Genomic DNA, 23,462 nt, shown 5'->3' on the forward strand with positions numbered 1-23,462 from the left:
AGTGGCAAGCACTTTATATAATACCTCATTTACAAGGCTCAGTGGAGCTGGGTTGTAATAAAATATTTGAACATAATGCATTCAGTTTGAAAACTACTGAAGGCATTAAGGTTTATATTAAATAAATCACTGCCCTTCTTGATGAATTCTCAAAGCTCCAAGTTTTAAAACAATTTTTTTAAACTTGTAGGCTTAGAAATAATACTTATACCATAAGGTGGCAGATTCAGTGTAATTTATTTCAGTATGGTAATTGTGCTTTTAAAGTACTACTACATTGGGCAGAAAAAAAATTAGGAAGAGTGCTAAAATTAGCCTTATTCTTAATATTAATTTAGAGAATGTGGTTGGATTGCTCCAAAGAATCAGGGCATATAAATACTGGATAATTGTTAAGGCCCATGTTTTATAATTCAAGAGAATCAAACTCATTTATACTTGAAAAATACAGGTTATATTTGTTTTCTAAGTTTCTGATACAATAGAAAATCGTTTACTTCCCTGCTCCCCCAAATGGCTGTTAATGCTCAACTATTTAAGCTAGTTTTATTGATGTTTTGCAGTATCAGTAAGTTATACCAGAGACAGAGTCATACTCTTCCTAATGATATAAAGTAGTAGTCTGATTTTATCCCCATGTTTCATAGCCACCTGGGCTTAGCACTTAGGGCTGGACCATACAAGTCTGCTTTTACAAGGTAGGCTATGAGGGTATATAAAATTCTGATAATTTAATATAATTTTTCCCCAATCAGATTTGAAATTATCATGTGAAAAACCATTAATGGACCACTACCTCCAATAAAAGTACTTTAGTATTCCTAAATCTATTTTTTTATTAAAGATGTAAATAAATGGGAATGGAAAGAATAAAAGAAACCAAAAATAAAATGTACTTCAAAGAAAAGGAGAACTGGTACCTTAGAAAACATTCCTTCCAGACAATCTAGTACCATTTCAGTCTTGTTCACTAAATGTTTCAAGGAATTAACATATATCCTTAAGTGCTTACCAACCCTCTAAGAATGCTGATTCACCAGTTGACCTATAGTGTTTTCTCACTTTAGGATTTCAGATAGCATTTAGGAATTATGTTCTAATAGTTCATAATATAAGTAACCATTATTTAATTGAACAAACCTTTATTTTTTGAACTTTCCAAACACCAAATGAGTCAATGGAAGACAGATAACTAGAATCCGAGAATCTAGGCTTCCGGTTACTTTTCCCCAACTGCCAGTTATGTGGAACCGATTGAACACATGACCAATTTAAACAAGCACGACCCACTTACAATTACTTTGACATAGTTGGTAGGAAACATGCCAGTCTGGTTTCTGCATTTCCCTCTGTACCAATCTGTACCTATTTTTTCCAGAAGATAAACAATTTCTCCAGAAGTGAGGCTCAAATCATCAACTTGTTCTGTAACATAAAATTATAATGATGTATGATAAATTATCCTGGTTGCAGATTTGATTAAAGCAGAGCACAAAGTAGTATTTAGTTCTGTCCACTGAGGCAGAATGTTCTACTGATTCCGAAAAACAGATTATACTAATCAAATTGCCTTAAAAAATACATCTTTTTTTAGATATTGCTGTTATGAGCTTTCTCTTTTAAGATCAAATTATATACATTTACCATGCATTGATTGATGGAAAACAGTTAAAAAAAAAAAAAACAACAACATTGTGTTGAACCATGATTCCTACTATGCCAATATAAACCTTATGCTGAGTATATATTTAACAATGAAAGGGTTTTATAGATATGGTATATTTTTATTATTCTCAATCATGCTTAAAAATCATTTCAATTTCAAAATATTAACTAAGACAATGCTACAGCTCTTTAGTAAGTAAATTTACTCACCCTAAAATAAAAATCAGTCTACCAAGTGGATAAAATGAGGTTATTTTATAAATGAATCAGGAGTTTATTTGTAGCCTTGGATATAAAAGGTATTTAAAAATTGATTGAAAAAATTTATCTCTTCATCTCATAAGTAATAGCTGAGCAATGTGTATAGGTTTTACAATTGTTAGGAGAAAAGAACTTCACTTATATCAGCTGTTTTGAAAGAGTTAAAAAGTTTGCAGCTGGTAGGTAATTTGCCATTTGTTCATTTGTAAGGGAAACATGCCCCCTTTTCCCGATGAGTTCGAAAGGCAAGGCTATGCAGCTCAGCTTTCTGGGATGGTTGGATACAATCGACCATTCCTGAAGGCAGGGTGATTGATAATATGACCTCTCCAGTCCAGGACTCTGCTGCACAGAGAATGAAGAAGGATGTCCTTGAGAGATGAAGCCGAGGAGGAGGCCTGCTCCAGGATCCCTTTACTATTTACGTCCTTACCTGCTGGAAAATCATGAAGAACGACAGCATGAGGGATGCTACAGTCAACAGGCTCCAGAGCTTGGCTTGGATCCTGCGAGGGGAAAACATGGCTGTAAATGAAGTGCACAGGATGGTGCGAGATTTATAGCCACTCTGAGACCAATTTTTTTTTCTCATTAGAGTCCTCTTGACATTATGAGTACAAGATGCAAACTTGAGCCAAATAAGAGAATCATTATCAAGTTGAAAAGGCATGTGTCCTTGCCAAGTGAGGACAGAAATAACTCTCAATTATAATATCCTCTAGCATTTTTTTTAACCAAAGGAGTAAAACAAAAGAGAATTACTTTTTTTTTTTCCACCTATTATACCCTGAAGTAGTGGTTTTTGACCTTTTTACCTTTCAAGGGTAGCTTTTTCCTAAAACAGTGGTGAGGATTAATTCTTAAGAACAGAAATTTTAAAGTTGTGTCTTCATTAAGATGAGCAAAGAAGAAAGTGCTGCCATTTATGCTCTTGCCTTTCATAAAGAAAAGAGCCAATGACTTCCACAAAAGCATAATTCACAAAAAGTAAAATCCATTTCATTTATTACCACTTAACTGAATGTTTTCTCTAATTTAAAAGCCAACATTACTTCCTCCTATGCATGGACTGGATTTCCTATTTAAACTCAATGGTTTATTCGACAGCAATTCTAAGTAAATTAGCAAAGAGAATTCAATATTCTCTCCCCATCTAGCCAACTGCCACAGATTGGCAAGAGAGGAGGGGAAAGTCGAAGAGTGACCTTTTCTTATTAACAAGCAGTTGTTATTCTTAGTTTCTTTATGTCAACAGACAGGCTAATCCACATCATCTTCATCATCAAATCTGACTGAAGGATAACATTTGGAGTTACAATTTAAGACTCGTCAACACTCGCAAACCTGCGAAATAAATGAAGGCAGATTTTTGTGCCTCTTTTTACCTCTTCACATCCCGTAGTGACTCTTGCCCCCGTACGGCTATTCCCACTGCCCCTCCTCTAGCCAGGATGCAGCCAAACGATCAGACTGCAGTGTGGATAACGGTACACGCTTCTCCATTTCCATCCTGCAGCACCTCTGCTCAGATCTATTCTGATTTCACCTGCTCTTTCAACCAAAATGCACCTGTGGAGGCATGCTGCATTCTCTCAAGTGAGGCAAACGGAAATAGCAATTTAGGTCAAGACAGTAATGCCTAATGGCAGTTCACCAAAGTAACACTGACATTTTCTTAGGGGATCTTGATTGTTTTTCCTTAAATAAATGAGCATCATGAGAATTTCAGGGACTGTGGAAAGGAATTGTGAACTATTTTAAGTCTGGAGGGACTTTTAAAAATGGTCATTAACATAATATATGTGTGGTTTTCTTTTTTTTTTTCCTTCTTATTTACATCTGTGGAAAAAGGAATGACTATTCAATCTATGGTGTTAGGGTATTGGTTATCCATTTGTTAGAGTCCTACCCCACAGCAAACACAAACATGAATCTCCAAATGGACCAACAATCTAAACATAACCAGGCCTGAGAAGGCAGGCGAGGTGGGGTAATCACTTGTGCCTCCCACTCAGCTTCCCTGCTCTGCCCTCAGTGACGCACAACCGTGGCAACGATGCTCGTCACCCTGGCCTGGCAGGTGAAGGGCAAGAAGAAAGGGCTCAACAGGGCTGGCCACAAGGGGTCAGGACAACTCAGACCACACCATTAGGGTGGGGATCTGGCAGGTAAATCTGACTTCAAAGCTCTTCCTAATATGACTCTAGTTGCTAATACAAATGAGTAATAGTGATAGCTAATAGTCATTCTTCACTCACTATATGCTACTGTGCTAAACACCTTATATGCATTAACTAGCTCATCCAATTTTTAAACATCTTTGAGACGTAATTTACGTATCATAAAGTTCACCCATTTAAAGTGCAGTTTTACTATACTCACAGACTTGTGCAACCATCACCACCATCTAAGTTTAGGAGTTTTTTTTATCACCCCCCCACCCCAAGAAAACCCCTACCCATTACAGTACTTCTCCATTTACCACCCCCTCCCTCACCCCTAAGCCCAAGGCAACCACGTTCTACTTTCTGAATTTGCCTATTCTGACTTTTATATAAATGGAATCATACAATATATCATTCTGAAAACAACTCTGTGAGGACATATTATACCTATTTCATTCACTTAAAATATGAAGTTTAGAGAGGTTAAGTAACAGCCTAAGGTGTAGAAGGGGAACTGAGACCCAGTTCCCTGAAGCCCAAACCTGTGCCTGCGACCAGCTAACAATTTTCCACTTTTCCCCTCATCGGCAGATTCAGCCTCCACTGATAATGTACAATATTTTCTATTTACTCAGATAGCAAAAAGTATAACGAATTTTTAGATATCTTTACCTTAAAAGTAGGCTTTCAAATAAGGTAAGTTTCATTTTTCTAAAAAATGTAATGCTAGCCTAAAGTAGGCTTCATTTTAGTATTACCAGTAGTCGGCGGCCATCAGAGGCTAACTCTGCAAGCCTATGGTACAAGATGAGCGAGGTCATGCTTCATATGGAAAAAACTTTCAACTCTTCAAAAGGAACAACTTCTTTAAAAAAAATAGCTTCTAATTTTTGTGGCTTCTAAAAGCTTTTTCCTAAAGAAAAGCTTTAGGCAGTCCAACTCTCATGGTCACCCATCAGTGGGTTCTGAGAGGCAGGAGAGCTCTGACAGATGGAGAATGCTGTATCAAAACAAAGAGACAATGAAGACAGAAGAACTTGCCCCGTGTGAACTAAATTTAGAATTTTTAGTATCCTAGCTGCAACTAGCTTAACACACATCTTCTCTGCTCTCCCAATATACAAATTTTCGGTTTCTCAGTAACTTCAAAAGATAAGGTACCTTATGAGAAGAAAGAATTGGACTAGATTATGAAAACAAGGATGAATGGTAAACCAAATACTTCATTTGGGTTAAATGATTTGTGGGTGTAATTTTTCAGGTTTGCTACATTAACTGATAGTCAAAATTTAACTGGATAACTTAAGCAGCTCTTTTAAAAATATACCTCTATACATTTTGTTCAATGGCATTTTTCTTGCTCAACAAATGGCCTTCAATGATCACTGTATTCTCCCAGGCTCCACAAATTGCTTAGGCCTAAATTGTGACTCCAGGTTGTTGGATTACATTTCATTTCATTATTTTATGAGCTATAATCAGAGAATGAGGTTTACACTAAGCCTAAATCTTAAAGGGAAGTGCTTTTTTATGTCAGACTTAGCATTTATAGGATCCCTTCTAAATTAATTATCCATTCTGCTAGGAAACTAATCTCTGGCACTTTACTAAACATCTTTACATTATTTGAAAAATAAATGGCCATCACAGTTGTAAATTAATGACTGAGTGCTCTGGTTGCTATAAGTCAGCATGATATGAAAAAAGCAAAACATGGTAGTCACTGTATATCAAGGTGATTAGTAGGGCAGTGGCAAGTCTCTTAGAGGTAATTTATTCTTAAAATGGAATAAAAATGCTACTGTAATTTTTAATCTGGTTAAAATAAACGTGCTAATAAAAACCTGAGGATGAGATACAATGAATAGCTCTACGAAATGTGCTGCCATGGCTGATATGAGGGCTGTACAATATTAATTTCTTACGTTTGCTCTGCTTCTAAGATGTTCATCAAGTGGGGTGATAATCTTCATCTGAGACAGGTGAACTCTGCCAGTGTCTTCTCCCTTTTGGCATTCCAAGTAATTGTTTCCCGCCGGCTTCAGCATCACAAGTACGTCCCCACGCTGTAAGGTACAATACCACTCTCTGATGCAATTATTATTTAATAAAACATTATTACTTTTTCCACATTTTAATCTTTGGAGCCTAAAGCATTTAATAATGTGTAAAGCAGTAACAGAGGCCAGTTGTTTTTTTTTATGTTCCTCAGTAAAGAAAGAGCTCTACTTTACCTTACAAGAGAGTTCTCCGGGGTTTTGCGAGACAATGTCTTCATTGGCGATTCCATGAGGCACAGACAGCTTAAACATAACCAATAAAAGGATTATTCAAAATCAAATAACCTCCTCATAAATTGCTGGTCACTTGGGGATTTGGCACGTGAGCCAGCCCAAAGTGCAACCTCTCCAGCAAACACTTTAACTGGCTTCCTCATGCTCTAGATCCAGTGGGGCCTGCCATTTCTCCTGGATACTAAGAGTCATTGGGGGTGTGGAGTCTCTTTGACAACTGGAACCATGGAGTTCTATTCTATAGGACAAGGTCCACCAAGCCCCCGGGTGTCTGAAGGATGAATACTCAGCACCTGACCCCTCACAGCTGTCAAGACCCACGTTTAATTCAGGCTTCTCAATGGCTGTCTTCTGAAGGCTGACCAGGGAATCACTCCTCCTCCACAGTGCTCGATGGACTGCTTCCATTTGCCTTGAATCTCATCTTCTAGAGTCTCTGATACCAAGCATCTACTTAAACCCACTTCACTGCCCAACCCCAGTCACTAACTGGTCCACTCAGCTCTGTCTGATCTTAGAATGGGTTTTATGTCTGTACCCTACCCTGGCCAGGGGACTCTGTTCCTTACTGTGGTAAATTTTGGATAATGAGTACAGGTCAGAGAGACTTTACAATACAAAAGACATAACGAGGAAATGTGATTACACAAGCTCACTTTCAACAAGGAAAGAGGGGCTGCTTGGGCCCTTCCATCACTCAGGAACAAAGATGGAGAGTGCAAGGCTGTGACCCTATAAGGCTGGGTTGGGTGGTACTACTTCCCAGCATCTCTGTCAGGGTCCCAGGTCTTGCAAAGTACCAGATCCCTGGTGAGCATTTAATGGGAGGGTAGCCATGGAAAAAAAGGAGGGATTTAAGGAATTATTTCATAACGAGATATACTATGCTAATACACCATTATGTTGAATTTATTAATTTGAGTTCTTCAAATGCTCTATTGATACCACACAGCTATGCTAAGAACCATAGGCAAAATTTGGTTTCTCCTGAATGAGGCTCTTAACATGGAATGGCCAAAACACGTATAGACTTTACAACTAGCAATGCTGTTTTCATAGTACGGTTTCATGGTTAAGAGCATAGGGCTCAGAGCCAGTTGATCTGTGTTCAAATCTTGGCTCCACCATTCACTGGTTTGAACCCTGGACAAGGGGTATTTTCCTCATCTATATACTACATGTAATAATAGCACCTACTTGACAGGGTTGGTATGAGAAATAAATGAGTAACTTAACATATATAAATTGCTTTGAACAATGCCTGTCCCATAATAAGTACTTAATACATCAGCTACTATTTTCTTTTATTATTTTTAAGTAACCTATCCCAAAGAATACTCCTGGGTTTTAGCAATTAAAATTTTTATCAGGATAAATGAACATGAATATATATGAATATACTACCTCTTTCTTATTTGTCTATACCCTTCTCTTAGGAGGATTTTGAAAAATCCTAAATGGCTTAAAGTGAAAACAATTTCTGGTTCAGTGATGGAAATGTAGCACAATGTAAAATTATTAATGTTCTTGTTAAGAGCTACTATCATACAATTGTTTAAAAAATACAAAAGCCCTGCTCTCCTTATCATTTTTATTTGTTCTAAATTTTGTCAGGTTAACCTGACCAAAGTAGAAAGAGCACATTTACTGTTTATTTTTTTATTCTTTTTTTAAAGGAGGGTGCGGCTCACAGTGGCCCATGCGGGGATCGAACCGGCAACCTTGGTGTTATTAGCACCAAACTCTAACCAACTGAGCAAACCAGCCACCCCAAATCTCAACTCTTTTTAAGCAAGGGAAATGGAGACAAAGGTTTAAGGTCATATGATAAGAAAAGCATTCAAAGAGAACAAAATTAATATCTCAAATATCTCAATTACTGATGAAAACTTCTAACTGGTAACTATTAAATGGACAGTGATAATTAGGTTTACAAAAGGGGACAATGAGGGGAAAACCATTCATCTATTATTAATAAGACCTTTCTTTCTACTTCATTTAAAATTTTACTCTGTGGGCAAAGGATATAAACTATAAAATCTGTCAGTTACTCCCAGCAGGCTAAACTACTGGGTCAGGTGTTTCAGACTTTGTTTGGTTAATCCCTGTCTGGATTGCTTCCTTTCCTACATTTCTCCTAAGGAAGAAACCCTGCTGTAAAGACCTAGGTTTTATTGTGGCCTCCTTACTTAAAGCACTCCTAGGGTCAAGGGTCAAGCCCACATTTGTCTCGTCGTCTTTTTCTATGGAATAACGAATGGATCGTACATATACTTTAGGACAGACCTTTTGACCATGAACATTTTTTAAAAGCTAAATTTACCATGTATTTCTTGTAGAGACAGTGTCCTGGTTTAGGGCGAGGTGGTAGCACCGGATTTTGACTTTTAAAAACTTGACTCTTGGCTTTTGTGAGTCCAGATGCCAAGTTACTTTGTTTTTTCTGAAGATCCATGTCAGAAGAAGACCGATTAAAAGGCAGTTTTTTATTTGATGATGTGGTTGTAAAAATTCTGGGGGGAGGTGGTCTCTCAGGGGCCCCCTTGGGAGGAGGCTGTCGAGCTGGTATGACTTTTCCATTTATAGGTCTGAAAGTCAATATAGAAGCTGTGAGTCAGTGTTTGATCAATACCAGGTTTTGCTATGTCCTCACACACGCGAGTGTGCGCACACACACACACACACACACACACACAGCTTTCTGCTAGTGTACTACAATTTACACTGAAACATGCAGGGTATGCTATTTTTGAGCAAATGCCTGCTGCAATAAACATTATATTATTAGAGGAAATGCCACAGTGTTTCTGCTTCCTCTTATCTTGCACTAGAGATTCATTAGTTCAATACAAACAAGCATTTACTCTCATGAGCTCTCTAAGGCCCCATTTACTCTTAAACACACCATGACTATTTCAGGAAACTAAGCACTTTCTACCAAAGTCTGAGATGAAAATCTTATAATAAAATATCAGGTATATGTGACGTGGTCTAGTACATGATTAGAAAAAAAAAATGAAATGCCCCTAATAGTCATGTTATGGGAATTATTATTCCAGTTCTAACTTAGATTAATAAAGTTGTTTTCAAAATAGGATAGGACAACCATTACTGTGAAAGCCTTTCCTATGATAAAAATAGTTTCTAATGTAGTAACATCTTCTGATGGCTTCACAGATTTTGTTCATGTAGTCCTGGAATTCAGAAGGGCAAGTCACCTCTGAGCTAAAAACGCCTATCTCCCAAAATGGGGGAGGGGGAGCAGAGGGAGGAAAGAAGGGAGAGATTCAGAGTTCATTCCAGAAGTAGAGTTGTTTCAGGTTCAGAAAGGAATCTGTTCACTTGAGGAAAAGTATCAGAGATCCACGCTCATGCTCTGCGAGTTTCTGGATTGTGTTAAAAGAAAGAAGGAGCAGAGATTTCTGCAACCCGCTGTCAGAAGCAGCCTGTAGGCTAGCAGTCTGGGTGAATTTGTGAGTTTATTGTACCTCTAAAAGAAGATTGAAGGACAACAACACTCAGTTTTGATGACAGAAAAGAGAGCCCAATCGCTGAGTCATTATTTGTTCTCTAACTTACACTTTTGTAAAGTTTTCCCACACTTACCTTGGTGGCAGCCTTGGGGGTCCTCGCACAGGACCTCCTGTTTGACCAACAAGATCGGATTCCTGCAAGTGTCAGAGAATGGGTTTTAGTTAAGGTTCATCAGAAATAAGAGCTTGTCAAGAGAAATTTTGGACAGCTTTATGGCTGGATCTACGAGTGAAAATGCAACTGAGTTAGAGAAAGGAAAACAAGTTAGAAAGTTAGAGAAAGAGTTTTTAGTCTTATGCATTATTCATTTGTTCCTACCTAAATTATTCATGTCCCAGTACAAAGGAAGACAGAGAGGAGGAGACAGGGGGTGGGCGGGGTTGTCTGCTATTGCAAACCATGGCCCAACCATGGTGATACAATCAGCAGATTCATGAGATATTAAGGATGATATCTAGATCATAACAGACTGGTTACACAGTAGCAATTTAAGCGGGCATTGTAGGGAATTAAAACATATATATACATATATATACATATATGTGTATATATATATACATATATATATATGTATATATATATATATGTATATATATATATATATATATATATATATATATATATATATATATGGCCTTTATTTATCCCATAATGACACATAAGATATGCACTGCTTCTAAGTTTAACACATAAAAAGCGATTAGTTTGTTTTGCTTAGAATAGGCAGATCTCTCCTTACTGGATGATTTGTACATTGTGTGTTCAATGTACATTTGTACACTGAACTAGAATGAGATGGGAACATAAAAGCCTAAGGGATGGCATGAAAGGAAGGTGTTTGAGGAGGAAGAGAAAAGGCCCAAGAAAGCAGAGAGCTTTTACCACTATAGGAAAGGGGCTGGATGTTCTAAGAAGAGTTTTGTAGGAAAGAGTATAGGGGGTAATGTGAAAAATAAAAGCTAGGTAGAGTCAGAATGTTTTAGATTAATAGTAGATGAGAGAAATTGGATGTTTGGAGATCAATAGGAAGATTTCGCTAGGGTAAGGGATTCAAACTGTGCTATTTAAATTGCTTTTCTGAACATGTTATAGCCCAAAGATTGGGAAATGAGTATAATGCATGGAAAATATTTTCAGATCTTCTGTTGAATAAAAAGTTAAAGGATTTCAAAGCCAAACCTAATTTTGCAGGAAAAAGTTCTCACTAAATTTTTCTAATTCTCATTGAGTCTCTCTCTCTTTACCTATCTTCTACTTTCTAAGCCTCAACACTGACATCCACAAAATAATATTTCTCTAAGACCCCATAAGGAGGGAAAAATGTCAGTCTTTTAAAATTACACTGCCTTTTTTGTGTGCAAAGGAGGTCTAACTATAGCTTGGGAATTTCTGTGGGTTAATTCAGACTGTTTTCTTCCTTCTCATCTCATGAATGAGTTAAAATTCACTTCCGTGGTTTTTAATTCAACCTGAATATTTGTTACGTTTCCTTAAATATCAAATGATTAATTGCCAATAACTGTGATCGTTGAAATATGTTTCAATGTTTTAAAATCCCATTTTTAAAAACAAATTAAGCTTGCCCTTAAAACTTGGTTGCACTAATGAGTTCAGTTAATGTAGTGAGGCGAGTCACCAGCTCATAAACTCTGCAATATTCCAGACTATAATCCATGCCTTATAAATATACTGCTGCCTATATTTCCCTCTGACGAATACTGCTATGATACTTGAAAAACTGATTTACTTCTTTGGCCACTTTTAAAATTAAAACAAACAGGAAAACACTCTAGCAGTTAGGCAGAAACTTTTTGCTTTTCTCAAAATTATAGTTGTTAGATGCCTTAATAATTAGGAGCAAATTTTTAAAAAGATAGATGTATAAATTTGACATGGAAAGTTGCAGATGATGTACTGCAATAAATACATGCCATAGAATCCTAATTCTGCACCAAATACTAGCTGTAGTGTTCTCTGGGTGGTGCTATTTTATAACAATCAAATATTTTTTTCTCAATTTTCTACAATGAGCACATTCTAAATGGGGGGGAAAAAGAAAAAGGCAGCATGTGCAAATCCCCCATGAATGTGAGGCTCCTTTTGGAAGGCCCCCCTGTATCACACACCCTTCAAAGCCTGAGGATAGGGGGCTGTGTCCTGCAGAAGCCATTGTCTTAGTACGTGCTCAAATGCAGGTTTACGCACAGGTTGGGCCAACTATCTTTGGAAGATTATTGATAAAGGATTTCCTCCTCTTCGATATTCCACATATAGCTGGGGACTCTTTGCATCTGCTTTGTGTAGTTTTTTTTTTTTTTTTTTTTTTTTTTAATTTCTCTAGCTCGGACATCCCTGAACTTTGGCTTTTGCTTTGTCTGGATAGGAATTTTAGTTCCTGGCAAAGTTGGTTTTTCTACTGTACTGTCCCTGTAGATGCCATCTTTTTGTTCATCTGTACTGGGATGGTTTCTTACATTCTAATTTCAAAATTAATTCCCAGTTTTTTGCTATATTTTCAAAAGACAGACATTTCTTCCAATTCCAAGACCATGCTCTTGTCTGTTGGAATTACTGAGCAGCCTTTGCAGATGTTTCTTCTCTCCTTTCTCCAGGAACCGGTACCACATCTATGTCCTGAATTCATTAGCCGACTTCTGTGCTATAGCTGGGATTCCTTACACACACAGGGCGGTGTCTTCTGACTCTCCTCCTGTACCAGCAGGCAGCCTCCTTGGGGGAGGCTCTGGGAGCTGTGGGTCCCTGTGGTGGGCAACAGGCGACACAGAAACTTCTGTTCCAGCTGACAGTATGGTTCCAGTGGCGCCTGATGTTCTTCATCTTGAGGTCCCTCATCGTTTCAGTGAAGAAAATGAGATTGTGCAACTACAGCCATGTGTCCTGAGGTGGAAAATCGCTCAGCACTCACAACAGGAAAAATAGTGGAGGGCTTTTTCCCTCCTCATCAGGAGACACAGTCGGCAAAGACCAAGCTCATTACACTGGAGAAATAATCCTGGAGATCCTAACCCACACCTGAAGCCTTTTTGGCTTCTGGTCTAAAATCCACTCAGTAATTGTAATGCTCAAACAAAAGAAATTTCTCCTAGATTTGACTTCCTGGCCCTGGAAATCTCTCTGTGTGACTTCAGCCGAATCATTTAACTTGTGGTCTGTTTCTCATCTTTTCATCCATCGGACCCAGTGTGTCTATTATGGTGTGTATTACAGCACAGCACAGAATGCCTTAACCCTCCCTCCCTTTGTAAACAGTGTAGGACGGAATTTTCCTCATGTTGTTCACAACAATTATGAATACAGTACTTCTCCAGATGTCTTACTGTATTTTAACTACCCTCTCTTTTTTAAAATGGGAGAGTTGCTTTGTGAACTGCCTAACACCAAATGTAGCAATACCTAATATTTTAATAGGCTGATGGCTTACAAAGCCTGTTACATGACTTACTGAACGATATGTACGCCTGCTCATCCTGTCCTCACTCTCTTTTACAACCCTTCACAGTGGATGCCAGGAACCTTCTCAAGTAATTTTTCCTCCCCGCAAATTTGGGGTTTTCCTATTCAACAGTCGTATGGTGGGGGCCCTATCATATTCTTTTGCGATTTCTTGGCCCAGTTTTAATAAAAATTCATTATCAAGTACTTTGAAAATGCAAGTGATCACTAAATTTTAATTCAGCCCACAGGAAAATCTCATTAACTTGGTATCGGCTAATTCAATTTAATGTCTTCTTCAAAGAAATTTCTCTTCAACTAGATGATTAGATGGTTTGCATGTAAAATAAGCATAGCTAATGCACAATGTAAAATTACTATAAAATTTGAACTGAAAATTTGGTAAAAGACTTTAAGAATTGGTGTTTTTTGAAACAAACCTTAAAGATAATCTATCAGATGGGAATTTCAAAAAGTATGGGGAAATGCTATTAAGGTTGTAAATATATATATTTAAAGCTCTTTGATTACCATCTATTAACAAATACATGGTAAAGCACTATTTTTTAAATTTAAGAAATAACGTTTCCCTAAATTTCAGATTAATGAATGCTTATGGTAACTATCTTAAAATAATGTCACTAATAGCTATTTTAAATAAAAATAGATAACTAAATTAAATCTACTTTCAAAAATATTATAGCTTTTTAGAGATTTTCAGTAACTTATTATTAGTGCCATTTAAAAAACAATGTCAATATATTGGTATAGGACAAATTATTTTATGATGAAGCATAATGAGTTGTCCTATAGGGATTTTAAAAATATAGAAGATCCCATTAAATACGTACATGGGGCTTAGAAACTGGTTTGTAATGAAAGTGGTTTTTTAAAAAATAATTTGGACATAAGCTAAGTATTTAAAATTAGTGCATAGCTTGGTCTTCAACCTAAGACAATCTATAATGCCCACTTACCAAGTTTCTCGTTCTGTCAACATTACTAAGTTTTCCAGATACTGTACAGTAAGTATTTCCAATAGGCTTTGCAGTGGGGAGAGGAGGTGGACTTTGTGGATCCTCATGTAAACCTGGAAAAATAGCAGTGATTCATCAACAATTTTTGGTCTTTGGGGATTCCCAAGGATGAAATGACTGCAGCTTGTTTCCTTAGAAAAATGGCTATCACAAAGAATGGCCAGCTAAGCAAATGAGAAAGAACTCCCATTGAACTTCAGAAAAATTGATAGGTTAGTAGACATCAGTTAATTTTACTGAATGCTTTATAGAGAATAAAAATAATAGTAAATAATTACAACAACAGCCAACATTTTTGAGACGCTACTATTAATATGTGCCAGGCTATTAAATTAAGGCACTTTATTCATATACATTTCTCCAACCAACATCTATCTATGTGCTAGATCTACGCAGTCCACTAGCTAGTAGCCACATGTGACCATTTAAACTTAAATCTTAATTATTTAGAATTAAAATTTCAGTTTCTCAGTTGCACTAGCCCCATTCCAATAGCCACATGTTGCTAGCACCTACCATACTGTACAGTACAAATATGGAATATTTCCATCTTCGAAGAAAATCCTATTGGGCAGCACTACACTAGATAATATCCTACCCATTTTACAGATGAAGAAACTGAGAAGAAAATATACCAGGTATCCAAGGTCTTAATGCTAGTAATTTTCAGAATCAGCGTTTTGAACCCAAGAGCCTGTGCTCAGTGTAATAAGCGTGCTGTTTCTTAATAGGTGGTGTATCCAAGCCCATCCATATAATTAAATGTGTTTTCTGATTCATTAGCTCCAGATTAATGGGTATCATTGCCCCTCAATTTAACAAACAATATCTTTACATTCAAAGTACATCCTTAACTCATTGATAGCGTACCCTCAACTAAAGTTAAAAAGAAGAAAACAAAGATGACCAGATTTAATTACTGACAGCTAATTAAAATCTGTGTGCAAAAGCACTTGGAGTGTACGACTGTAACATACAAAAGGAAGCTAAAACTATCTTTTACACAGTGACTTAGGCATTTAAAGGAGATGAGAATTTTTCTCATTCTTTCAAAAGAACACTCTCTGTGCCCATTTTACATGAAAAACCTGTAACAAGAGGATGATTTGTCAGGTTGTTGTTTTATCCACAGACAACAAACACTCTCAAAAGCAGGAAAACAATGATTTAGAGACAGGCAACTGTTCTTAGCGACACGCAGTGCTGCTCTGGGACTTAAGACACACACTGGAACATTCCAACTCAGTTGCTGCCTGGAAGACTTTCTCTGTGCTGCAGCTTCCTTATTCTTAACAAGGAAATAATGAATCATTTAGGATATGTTGTCATGACAAACAACTAAGGAGTGTGAAGTAGTAACAATATGAAAGTAGAGAGGAGATAGCTCACTGGCAGGAACGGACATAAGGATTATCCTGTGTGGGGAGAGGTAGAGATTTTCAACTTCAAGTAACATGGCCAGCAGAGGTCTCAATGAAAAAAGTGGCATTTGAGCAAAACTTCGAAGGAATGGTGAAAGAGGGAGGCATGCAGGTATCTGGGAAAGGAACATTCTAGCCAGAAGAAACAGGTCCCCAGGGGAAGGAGCTGACAGGTTCAAAGAAGAACAAGGCGTTTTGCACCGCAAAGCTTTTTTTTTCTTCCCTTGTCCATTCCAAGTTCTTCAGACACCAAAGGTCTTACTTAAGTTTTCCTCCACAGCATACATGTATTGCTTTGTAACTATAATAATACAATTCTGGGGAATTGGTTTTTTGATATAAATAGAAGTAACTTTCTAGAAACTGTCACTTCAGTTCTCTCACATATAGCAGTATAGAATTCAACTTCCTAATACTAGTTGGAGCTTTGTCAGGATAATAAATAAATAAAGATGCTTCCTCAATATACCCTTTTCAGGATTTCAGGACTATTAATCCAATTTGTAAGTGTGCAGAAAAGAGTAAACATAACATAGCTATGGTTGGGTCAGACTGATTGCAATAATATACTTCCTATATATACTGGAATAATATACTCTATAAAATAGACATATGCAACTTTATTTGCTATCAGTTTCATATCTTTACCAGAGGTACTAAGAAAGGATATTACAATTACTCTGAGTTTCAGTCTCTCTCTATTCTCTCTACCTAAAGACAGTGTTAAAGAAAAATGAAATCTAAATTTACTGCACTAATTGTCTAAAGAATTGTTAAAAACAACTTGCTTTTAAATTTCCTTCACTATGAATAATAATAATAAATGGCCAATTGCACATAACTTCAAAAGCGGACATTGATAAATTAGCATATATTTCTCCCAGACTCTTGGAGAAGCAAATAAAGGCAGAGAAGTGCTTACATTTTCCTGGTTTGGCTGGAATTCGAATCACAGTGGGCTTCCTGGTGAGTGCTGGTTGAACCGCTCCTTCTTTTGTTGGTTCTGTTTTTGTGGGGAGCTGAAAGGGATCTAATGAAAAACACAGTTTATTTTGCATGTTTTAGTTAACATGATCTCAAACAAAAAACCTCATTCATAATTAAAAATTCATATTTTTCATGCCCCAGGGAAAACTATTCACGGGTAAACAAAATCTCAGTTTGCAGAGACAAAAACAAAGTCTGAGCTCATGAAAGGAAATAACTTGGTGCTCTGTAAATAATTCATATGGCTTTTCTTCCTCTCTGATGAGAGAGATCCAGGACAATCTTGAATTATGTAGAAGCTATCTTTCATGGGAGAGCAATCATTTCATAAATGTCTGCCTGAAAATGAGGGGCCATGGAAATGAGGAGCCACTCTTCCCCGTCCTCCGAAGGCTCCCAGATCCTCCACAAGGGAAGTCCTCTCCCACACCTCTGTGCCCACTGGAAAACTTACCCACGGGGCTCACCAAGGGCCATCATCCTACCCAGCGCAGTGCCTGGCACAGGGCAGGTGGCTCAGCAGTCTTGGATTTAGTACTTTAGTAAAACTACACTTCAGTAACATGAAAATGAAAAATGTTTTATCCTGGAAATAATATAAGACATCTCCCTTCAAACATTTAAACTTGGGGCAAGGATACATGAGTCGGCATTTCTTCCATCTTAACTGATTTATTTAAAATGGGCAACATATGCTTAGAAAAAGTATTTTAAACAAAAGCATAACCATCAAATTATTTTTTCCTGAAAAAAATAGTCTTTTTTTTTCTTTAATGTTAATATTCTTTTCAATAGCTTGGGGAAATGACCATAATTTTTTTTTTAAAGATGAGAAATCTAAAAATAAAATAGACTAGCCAAAGTACTATAAAACGCTGTAAAATGGATACTCCATAGAGCACATAGGGTCTCACGAGGCTGCCTTTGCCTTTATTCAACAAGAAGCAGAGTGAGCTATGCTGTGATTCTGCACCTGTTCTGTGAAGCTGGCCTGAGGGAGACACTCCCTGTAAAACAATGCCCGTGATGAATACCATTCATGTTCTGCCTGTTATGAGCTGCAGTTCAATAAGCACCTTTTGCTGACCAGCTCTTTGCAGGAGACATGAAGAGCTGAGCTAAGGATAGGAAGGCCTGTTGGCCCCCCCGATACTCCCCTTCCTTCCCACCCAGCTCTCAGGCAACCCCACCGTCATAGACCTACGAAAGGCATCCTTCACTCGCTGGCCACTTGCTCATATATGTACGTGTACCATGTGCCAGTAACAGTGCTGGGTGGGGAGATACGACTGTCAAGTACAGTACTATTTGAAGTTCATTCTCTGCCACCTAGGAAGGCCCCCAGATGACGTGCCAGGTAAAATAATTATTATTAGGCTACTGAGAAAAAAATTGGATGACCCCTCTATGGAAACCAATCAGTTCACAAATGAGGCATTATCAAAACAATATCAAAGTTTTAAAAAAGACTCTTGTAATAATATAACTTTCTTTCACTGTAACTTAAGCCCCCAAAACAAAGTTCCTTCTTTTAGGTCTAACCAAATTCTTTAATTCCTTATTTTGTTATAACATTATTTTTTACTTCCAAGGTAATGTTTATTGTAAAAATGGGAAACATTAAGAACTATATGATAGACAATCTCCTGTAATGTCATCCCTTCCAAAATAACAATTACCTAAAATGTGGTGTATCTATCGATATTTTTTTCTATATTACAAGTATTATTAAGCAGGAATTTTGCAAAACAAAAACAGGATCATTTTATATCCATTTCTTTGCTAATCACTTTTTCACTTTTGTTTATTCAGTATTGGTTGGGTTCCTGCTACACATCAAACACTATTCTAGATGCTGGGGATACTTCCCAGTAAAGGAGGCAAAGAACTCTGTCTGCATGGCACTTCCATTCCAGCAGGGGGACAATAAACAATAAATGTAACAGATAAGTAATTCATGTTGTACAGTAAAAGATGAGACGTACTACTGAAAAAGGGAAAAGCAGAGCAAGGTAAGGAGCTTCAGGTATGGGCAGAAGGGCACAGGTTGCAGCATGAAACAGGAGTACAGGTGGCGAGGGAGGGGAGGGAGCCATGACCATCTTTCCAACAACTGGATTTGACATATTGTAATAGTTCTTCCACCTTGAATAATACACATCTGATCTTCAGGAAACAGTGGTGCCATTGGATAAAAAGGGGTAGGTACACTTGTATTAAAGCTAGTTTTGCAAATATTATCCAAATCTGAACTCCCAGAATGGTTCATCTATTCTGAGTAACTCTAGCTAAAATGAAAGACTTTGAAGACCCCATGTAATCTTGGCAGATGTTTTATTCAAACACAGAAGTATATCTTTCCTCAGTATGTACCAAAATAACATGTTATTTTCTGTTCTCTCTGTTCTCTCTCTTCCCTGCCTTTGCCTCTGTTCTGTCCCCTTGGTCCTTGTTGGAACCCAGTGACCTCCAAGGAGCCACCTTCCTTCCCTAGCTGCTGCAAAGACTCGACTATTCAGGGACTTGTCTGTCCTCCCTCCCCAGAATCTTGGTTGTAATAGCCTATTCTCTCAGGGCTCTGTTATCTGCTGGGAAAAGGACCAAAAATTCAAGAAAAGGATTTAGGCTCATAATTGTTCATTGTCTTCTACCTTTCAAGTGGCATTTTTACGTTAAAAGCTGCTTTTGGTACCTATTTTCTGTTGGTAATCAGGATAGTTTTTAGTTGATGTTTTGTGGGGGTGGCCGTGGAGGGGGAAGAAAATCTTGAGCATGGAATGACTTCAATTGTTTGCCAATTCATACCAAATTCTGGGCCAGTATACCACCTACAGTCTTTCCCTCACATTCCAGGAGTGAGGGCCCCAACAAGGAGTACAGGGAAAGGAGAAAAGAGGCCAGTGAGTGCCCTTGATGGGCGGGGCCGAAGGGGTGTCCCTGTGCTTGCTGTTGGTGGACTGGCCGCAGGGAGCCCTGCCGCAACCTGCAAACTGTGCAGCAGGTCTCACCGACTGCATGAAAGGGCCCAGTCATTTTTTTTTTTTTTAAACCCGAAGGATTTAAATAGAAGGAGCATAGACACAACTTAAATATAAAGCATTACAAGTGTCCTAGCTACCCATTTTTTTCTTTCTTTTCTTGTTTTGTTTTTATTTTTAACATCATTAGCTGCTCTTTAATACCTGGCACGCATATCATGTGTAATTATTCCACTATACGTGGCTGGAAAACATTTCTTTCTCAATACAGTGAAGCAAGGAAGCCTTAGTGTTCCAGCACTGTGGGCTGTTTGGCAGGAGTGGTTCTGTTTAAATGCCCTATCCTAGCTGTGTTCACTGAGTCAGTGAGCTTGGCACCTGCTTCTCTGTCTGCATGCTGTCCTGGGCTGTGATCCAGATGAGGCTGCAGACTAGTGGGAAGGACAAACGGCATCGCTTCGGTGAGAAGGTGGAGCCAGAGGCCAGTGTTTCATTTTGATGATGATGTACAAGTCTCTCCCTCGCCGCACAATATGAACTTTACTTTTCATGTCTTTTCATGAGAGGGGTATTTTTTCCAATAGAAATGTGGGTGGCCAACATAAAAAGCAAGGATGGCACTTCAGGTCTGGGAATTCCAGGCACTGCCAGGTGGGAAACTGGATTACTGGTACTATTAGAATGTTTAAAGTTCATAACCTTTGCCCCAGTAGTCCCACTTTTGGAAATTTATTCTTCAGAAATAAAAGCACTAGTAGAACTGAAAATCTTTTCAAGCGTGTTTACTGCAGCATTTTTCACAGTGGCAAAAAAAAAAAATCCAAAAAATTAAAAACAAAACAACTCAAACGTCCAACAACAGGAAATGCTGAATCAACTATGATGCACTCAGGCAGGTGAAAGGAAACAAGGACTAGACTTAGATCTACTGGCCTGAAGAGAAGTCCATAAATCTCATTTTTAAAGGAAAAAAGCATCGCTTCTCGGCCTTTTGGCTAAGATCAAGTATAAATGAAAAAAGCAAGCTGCTGTGTAATGGGTATAGTATGATAAAATGCTTGTAAAAAGCAGGAAAAAGTACAAGTATATGTATATGTTTATAAGCTTTGGTTTGGAATGTCCAAAGGCACAGAAGCGTACATATAGCACTGCCCACACTGTTTACTCTGGGGATTGGGATGGACTGGAGGGAGATTATTATTGGTTTTGTTTTACTAAACATTTATACTGTTCGACTTGTTAGAGCAAACATATGTTATTTTGTAACTGAAAAAATCTAATAAAATAAATTCAATGACAAGAAAAAGTTATAAGATAAAGATGAACTAATTAACACCCCTGCCAAACAAATCAAAACAAAAACGACTTATAAACGGGAAAAAAGTGAAAAGTCTTCTCCCTTTTGTTGCTTTTGGAAGTCAAGGATGGCCATAAAATTTCCCATAAAGTAACTAGAAAAATAAAAACTCTTTTTGATACTATTCCAGTGATTCCATTTAAAAGGAAATAATGCAGATATGTATTTTTGAATTTGTCCAGTTCAGACATATCTAGTTCGTAATAATTAGCTTTTAGTTGTAACCTTGAATAATATAACTTTAGAAAAATCCTATTATTTTTAAAAATTTCTACTCATCATAAGGCTGAGGATCAGGGCAGGATGCTCTGAGACAAAATGGCGAGACATAATTCTCAGTTTCTTTCATCTTTATTCTGCTATGTTCAGCTATTTGAAAAAATAGGTTACCCATCCTCTCCTGCCTACCCAGTTCTGTCATAAAAGACAACCTCTGTTACCAACTCTTTATACATCTTTCCAAAGACATTGCGTGCTTGTGTGTACGTGTGTGTTTTAACACTAACAGTAGCTAAAATACCATGACTCCTCTCTGTACCTCGCATTTTTCACCTACTAATGTCTTGGAGGCTGGTCCACAGCAGGGGATAATAGGTGGTCTACCTCCTTTTGATTTACTGCACAATACACCGTATCTATTTCAGCAGTCCACTGAATGTTATCGCCAACATTTTGTGGTAGAAGTCCTTAATATGGGGTCCAGGAATAGGCTCTGGAAATCACCTCCAATTGTGCATTCACGAGCTCAAGGGCTCTTTTCAAGGGAGGGAAAAGATTCACAGGCTAATCAGATTCTCAGTTCTGTGATCCAAAAAGGGTTAAGAACTGCAGGGCCGTAAGTCTCTCTATCACAGACTGTTCTCGCTTCTATAGAAAAATACAAAGCACTTCCAAAAGAATCTCCTACCTAAATGTAAGGAAAGTCAGTGGCATTTTCTCTACTTTTATTTGCAGTGTTTATTCTGCCCGCCTTCTAGCCCCTCTCACACACACCCAATTATTCTCCACCTGCTGCCAAACAAGCAGGCCCCTTCACACATATATCCACATGCTCTTCATTAGTGGGCTGAGAAAAACATTGATGATAATGTAGTTTTCTGCCCATTACCTGTCTCTAATAATATGCTTGTCATCATAATTAGTTTCACCATCCTTGGCTTGCCTTTCTGTCATTTCTTCCCCTTGAGTTCTGTTAATAGCAGAAATTGGCTGCTAGACTATTACTCTGGTCTGTGTAATGGGGCTGACAGTGGAAGCATTCTGCTTTTTTTTTTGACAACTGGGTATGATTTGTAAAGGTGTGAAGAAGGATTGCTAATACGTCTCAGCTCCATTACATTAACCTGGACGGCATTCTACCCACAAAATGAATCCAATATTAAATTGCCGTTTTATGAGTTTTCCTTTAATAATTTTTCTAATCTCTACAATGTTTTCATAGCTTTAGTATTTTCTGATCTCTATTTCCTGAGATTAATACAGCAACTTCATTTAATGAAAACTGTTTTATTAGATTTTCCTTATTTTTGAGGGAAGAGAAAGAGAAGGAGAAACATATTTGTGAGTTTCTCTCCTTTCTCCTATGGTCCTCTGCCAGTTTCTGGTTGATGCCAGAATGATTAAGCAAGGTTTCACAAAGAGACCATAATCTTTTATTTATAAAGACAGTAAATGCTACTGATATCCCCTCAAAAAGGCACAAAGCCCAAAGCAATAAAGAAACAAAAACCCCTCTGCATGTTGAGGAATTCAGAGGTGACCCTGAGGGTCTCTGGAGGACAATAAGCAGGGAAGTAACAAGGTACAATGAACATGCTAGTAAAATCGCTTGGGTAGCCACGAGATGGGTTTGAGGAAGAAGCAGGGACTCCATTGCAATAACCTGGGCATAAAGGCCTAACGTGGGGCAACGGCAGGAGGGATGGAACTGAGAGGAAGATTCAGGGAATATTCAGAAGGCAAAACCAGCAGGAGTTGGTAACTACCTAGACGTGAAACACAGGAAGTAACAATCAGCGCGACCTAATGAGCACGTACCATGTTTCAGACAACGGGATAGGGCTTTCCCGCAGAATCACATGTAATCCTTGCAGTACCTCTACGAGGAGTATTATTATCGTGTTTTATAGATGAGGAAACCGAGGCACTCGCGGAGTTAAGTGAATTACCCAAGGTCACATACCAATTAAGTGGGAGACCTCGACCAGTCTGACTCCAAGTCCAGACAACCAGCCACTGTGCTACAGGTGTGAAGACTCAAGGATGAGCTCTAGGATTCTTCTCTAGGGAAGGCTGGACGTGTGATGGTGT

The 23,462-nt window shown here is 37.9% G+C and overlaps 1 protein-coding gene across 7 annotated transcripts in view; it reads right to left on the bottom strand.

Annotated features, from left to right (window-relative positions):
- Window positions 1-23,462, bottom strand: part of SH3D19 (SH3 domain containing 19) — a 139,497-nt gene that overhangs the window by 10,575 nt on the left and 105,460 nt on the right. For all 7 annotated transcript variants that reach the window (XM_033133715.1, XM_033133718.1, XM_033133717.1 and 4 more), the window contains 8 exons: window positions 16,753-16,860; window positions 14,350-14,462; window positions 9,992-10,053; window positions 8,709-8,973; window positions 6,326-6,394; window positions 6,017-6,157; window positions 2,360-2,432; window positions 1,295-1,425 (listed from right to left, as the gene is read on the bottom strand). In XM_033133715.1, the coding sequence (XP_032989606.1) occupies window positions 1,295-1,425; window positions 2,360-2,432; window positions 6,017-6,157; window positions 6,326-6,394; window positions 8,709-8,973; window positions 9,992-10,053; window positions 14,350-14,462; window positions 16,753-16,860 (962 nt within the window). The remainder of the gene's footprint in view (window positions 1-1,294; window positions 1,426-2,359; window positions 2,433-6,016; window positions 6,158-6,325; window positions 6,395-8,708; window positions 8,974-9,991; window positions 10,054-14,349; window positions 14,463-16,752; window positions 16,861-23,462) is intronic.

The sequence above is a fragment of the Rhinolophus ferrumequinum genome, chromosome 18 (genome assembly GCF_004115265.2).
Source record: "Rhinolophus ferrumequinum isolate MPI-CBG mRhiFer1 chromosome 18, mRhiFer1_v1.p, whole genome shotgun sequence".
Lineage (NCBI taxonomy): Eukaryota > Metazoa > Chordata > Mammalia > Chiroptera > Rhinolophidae > Rhinolophus > Rhinolophus ferrumequinum.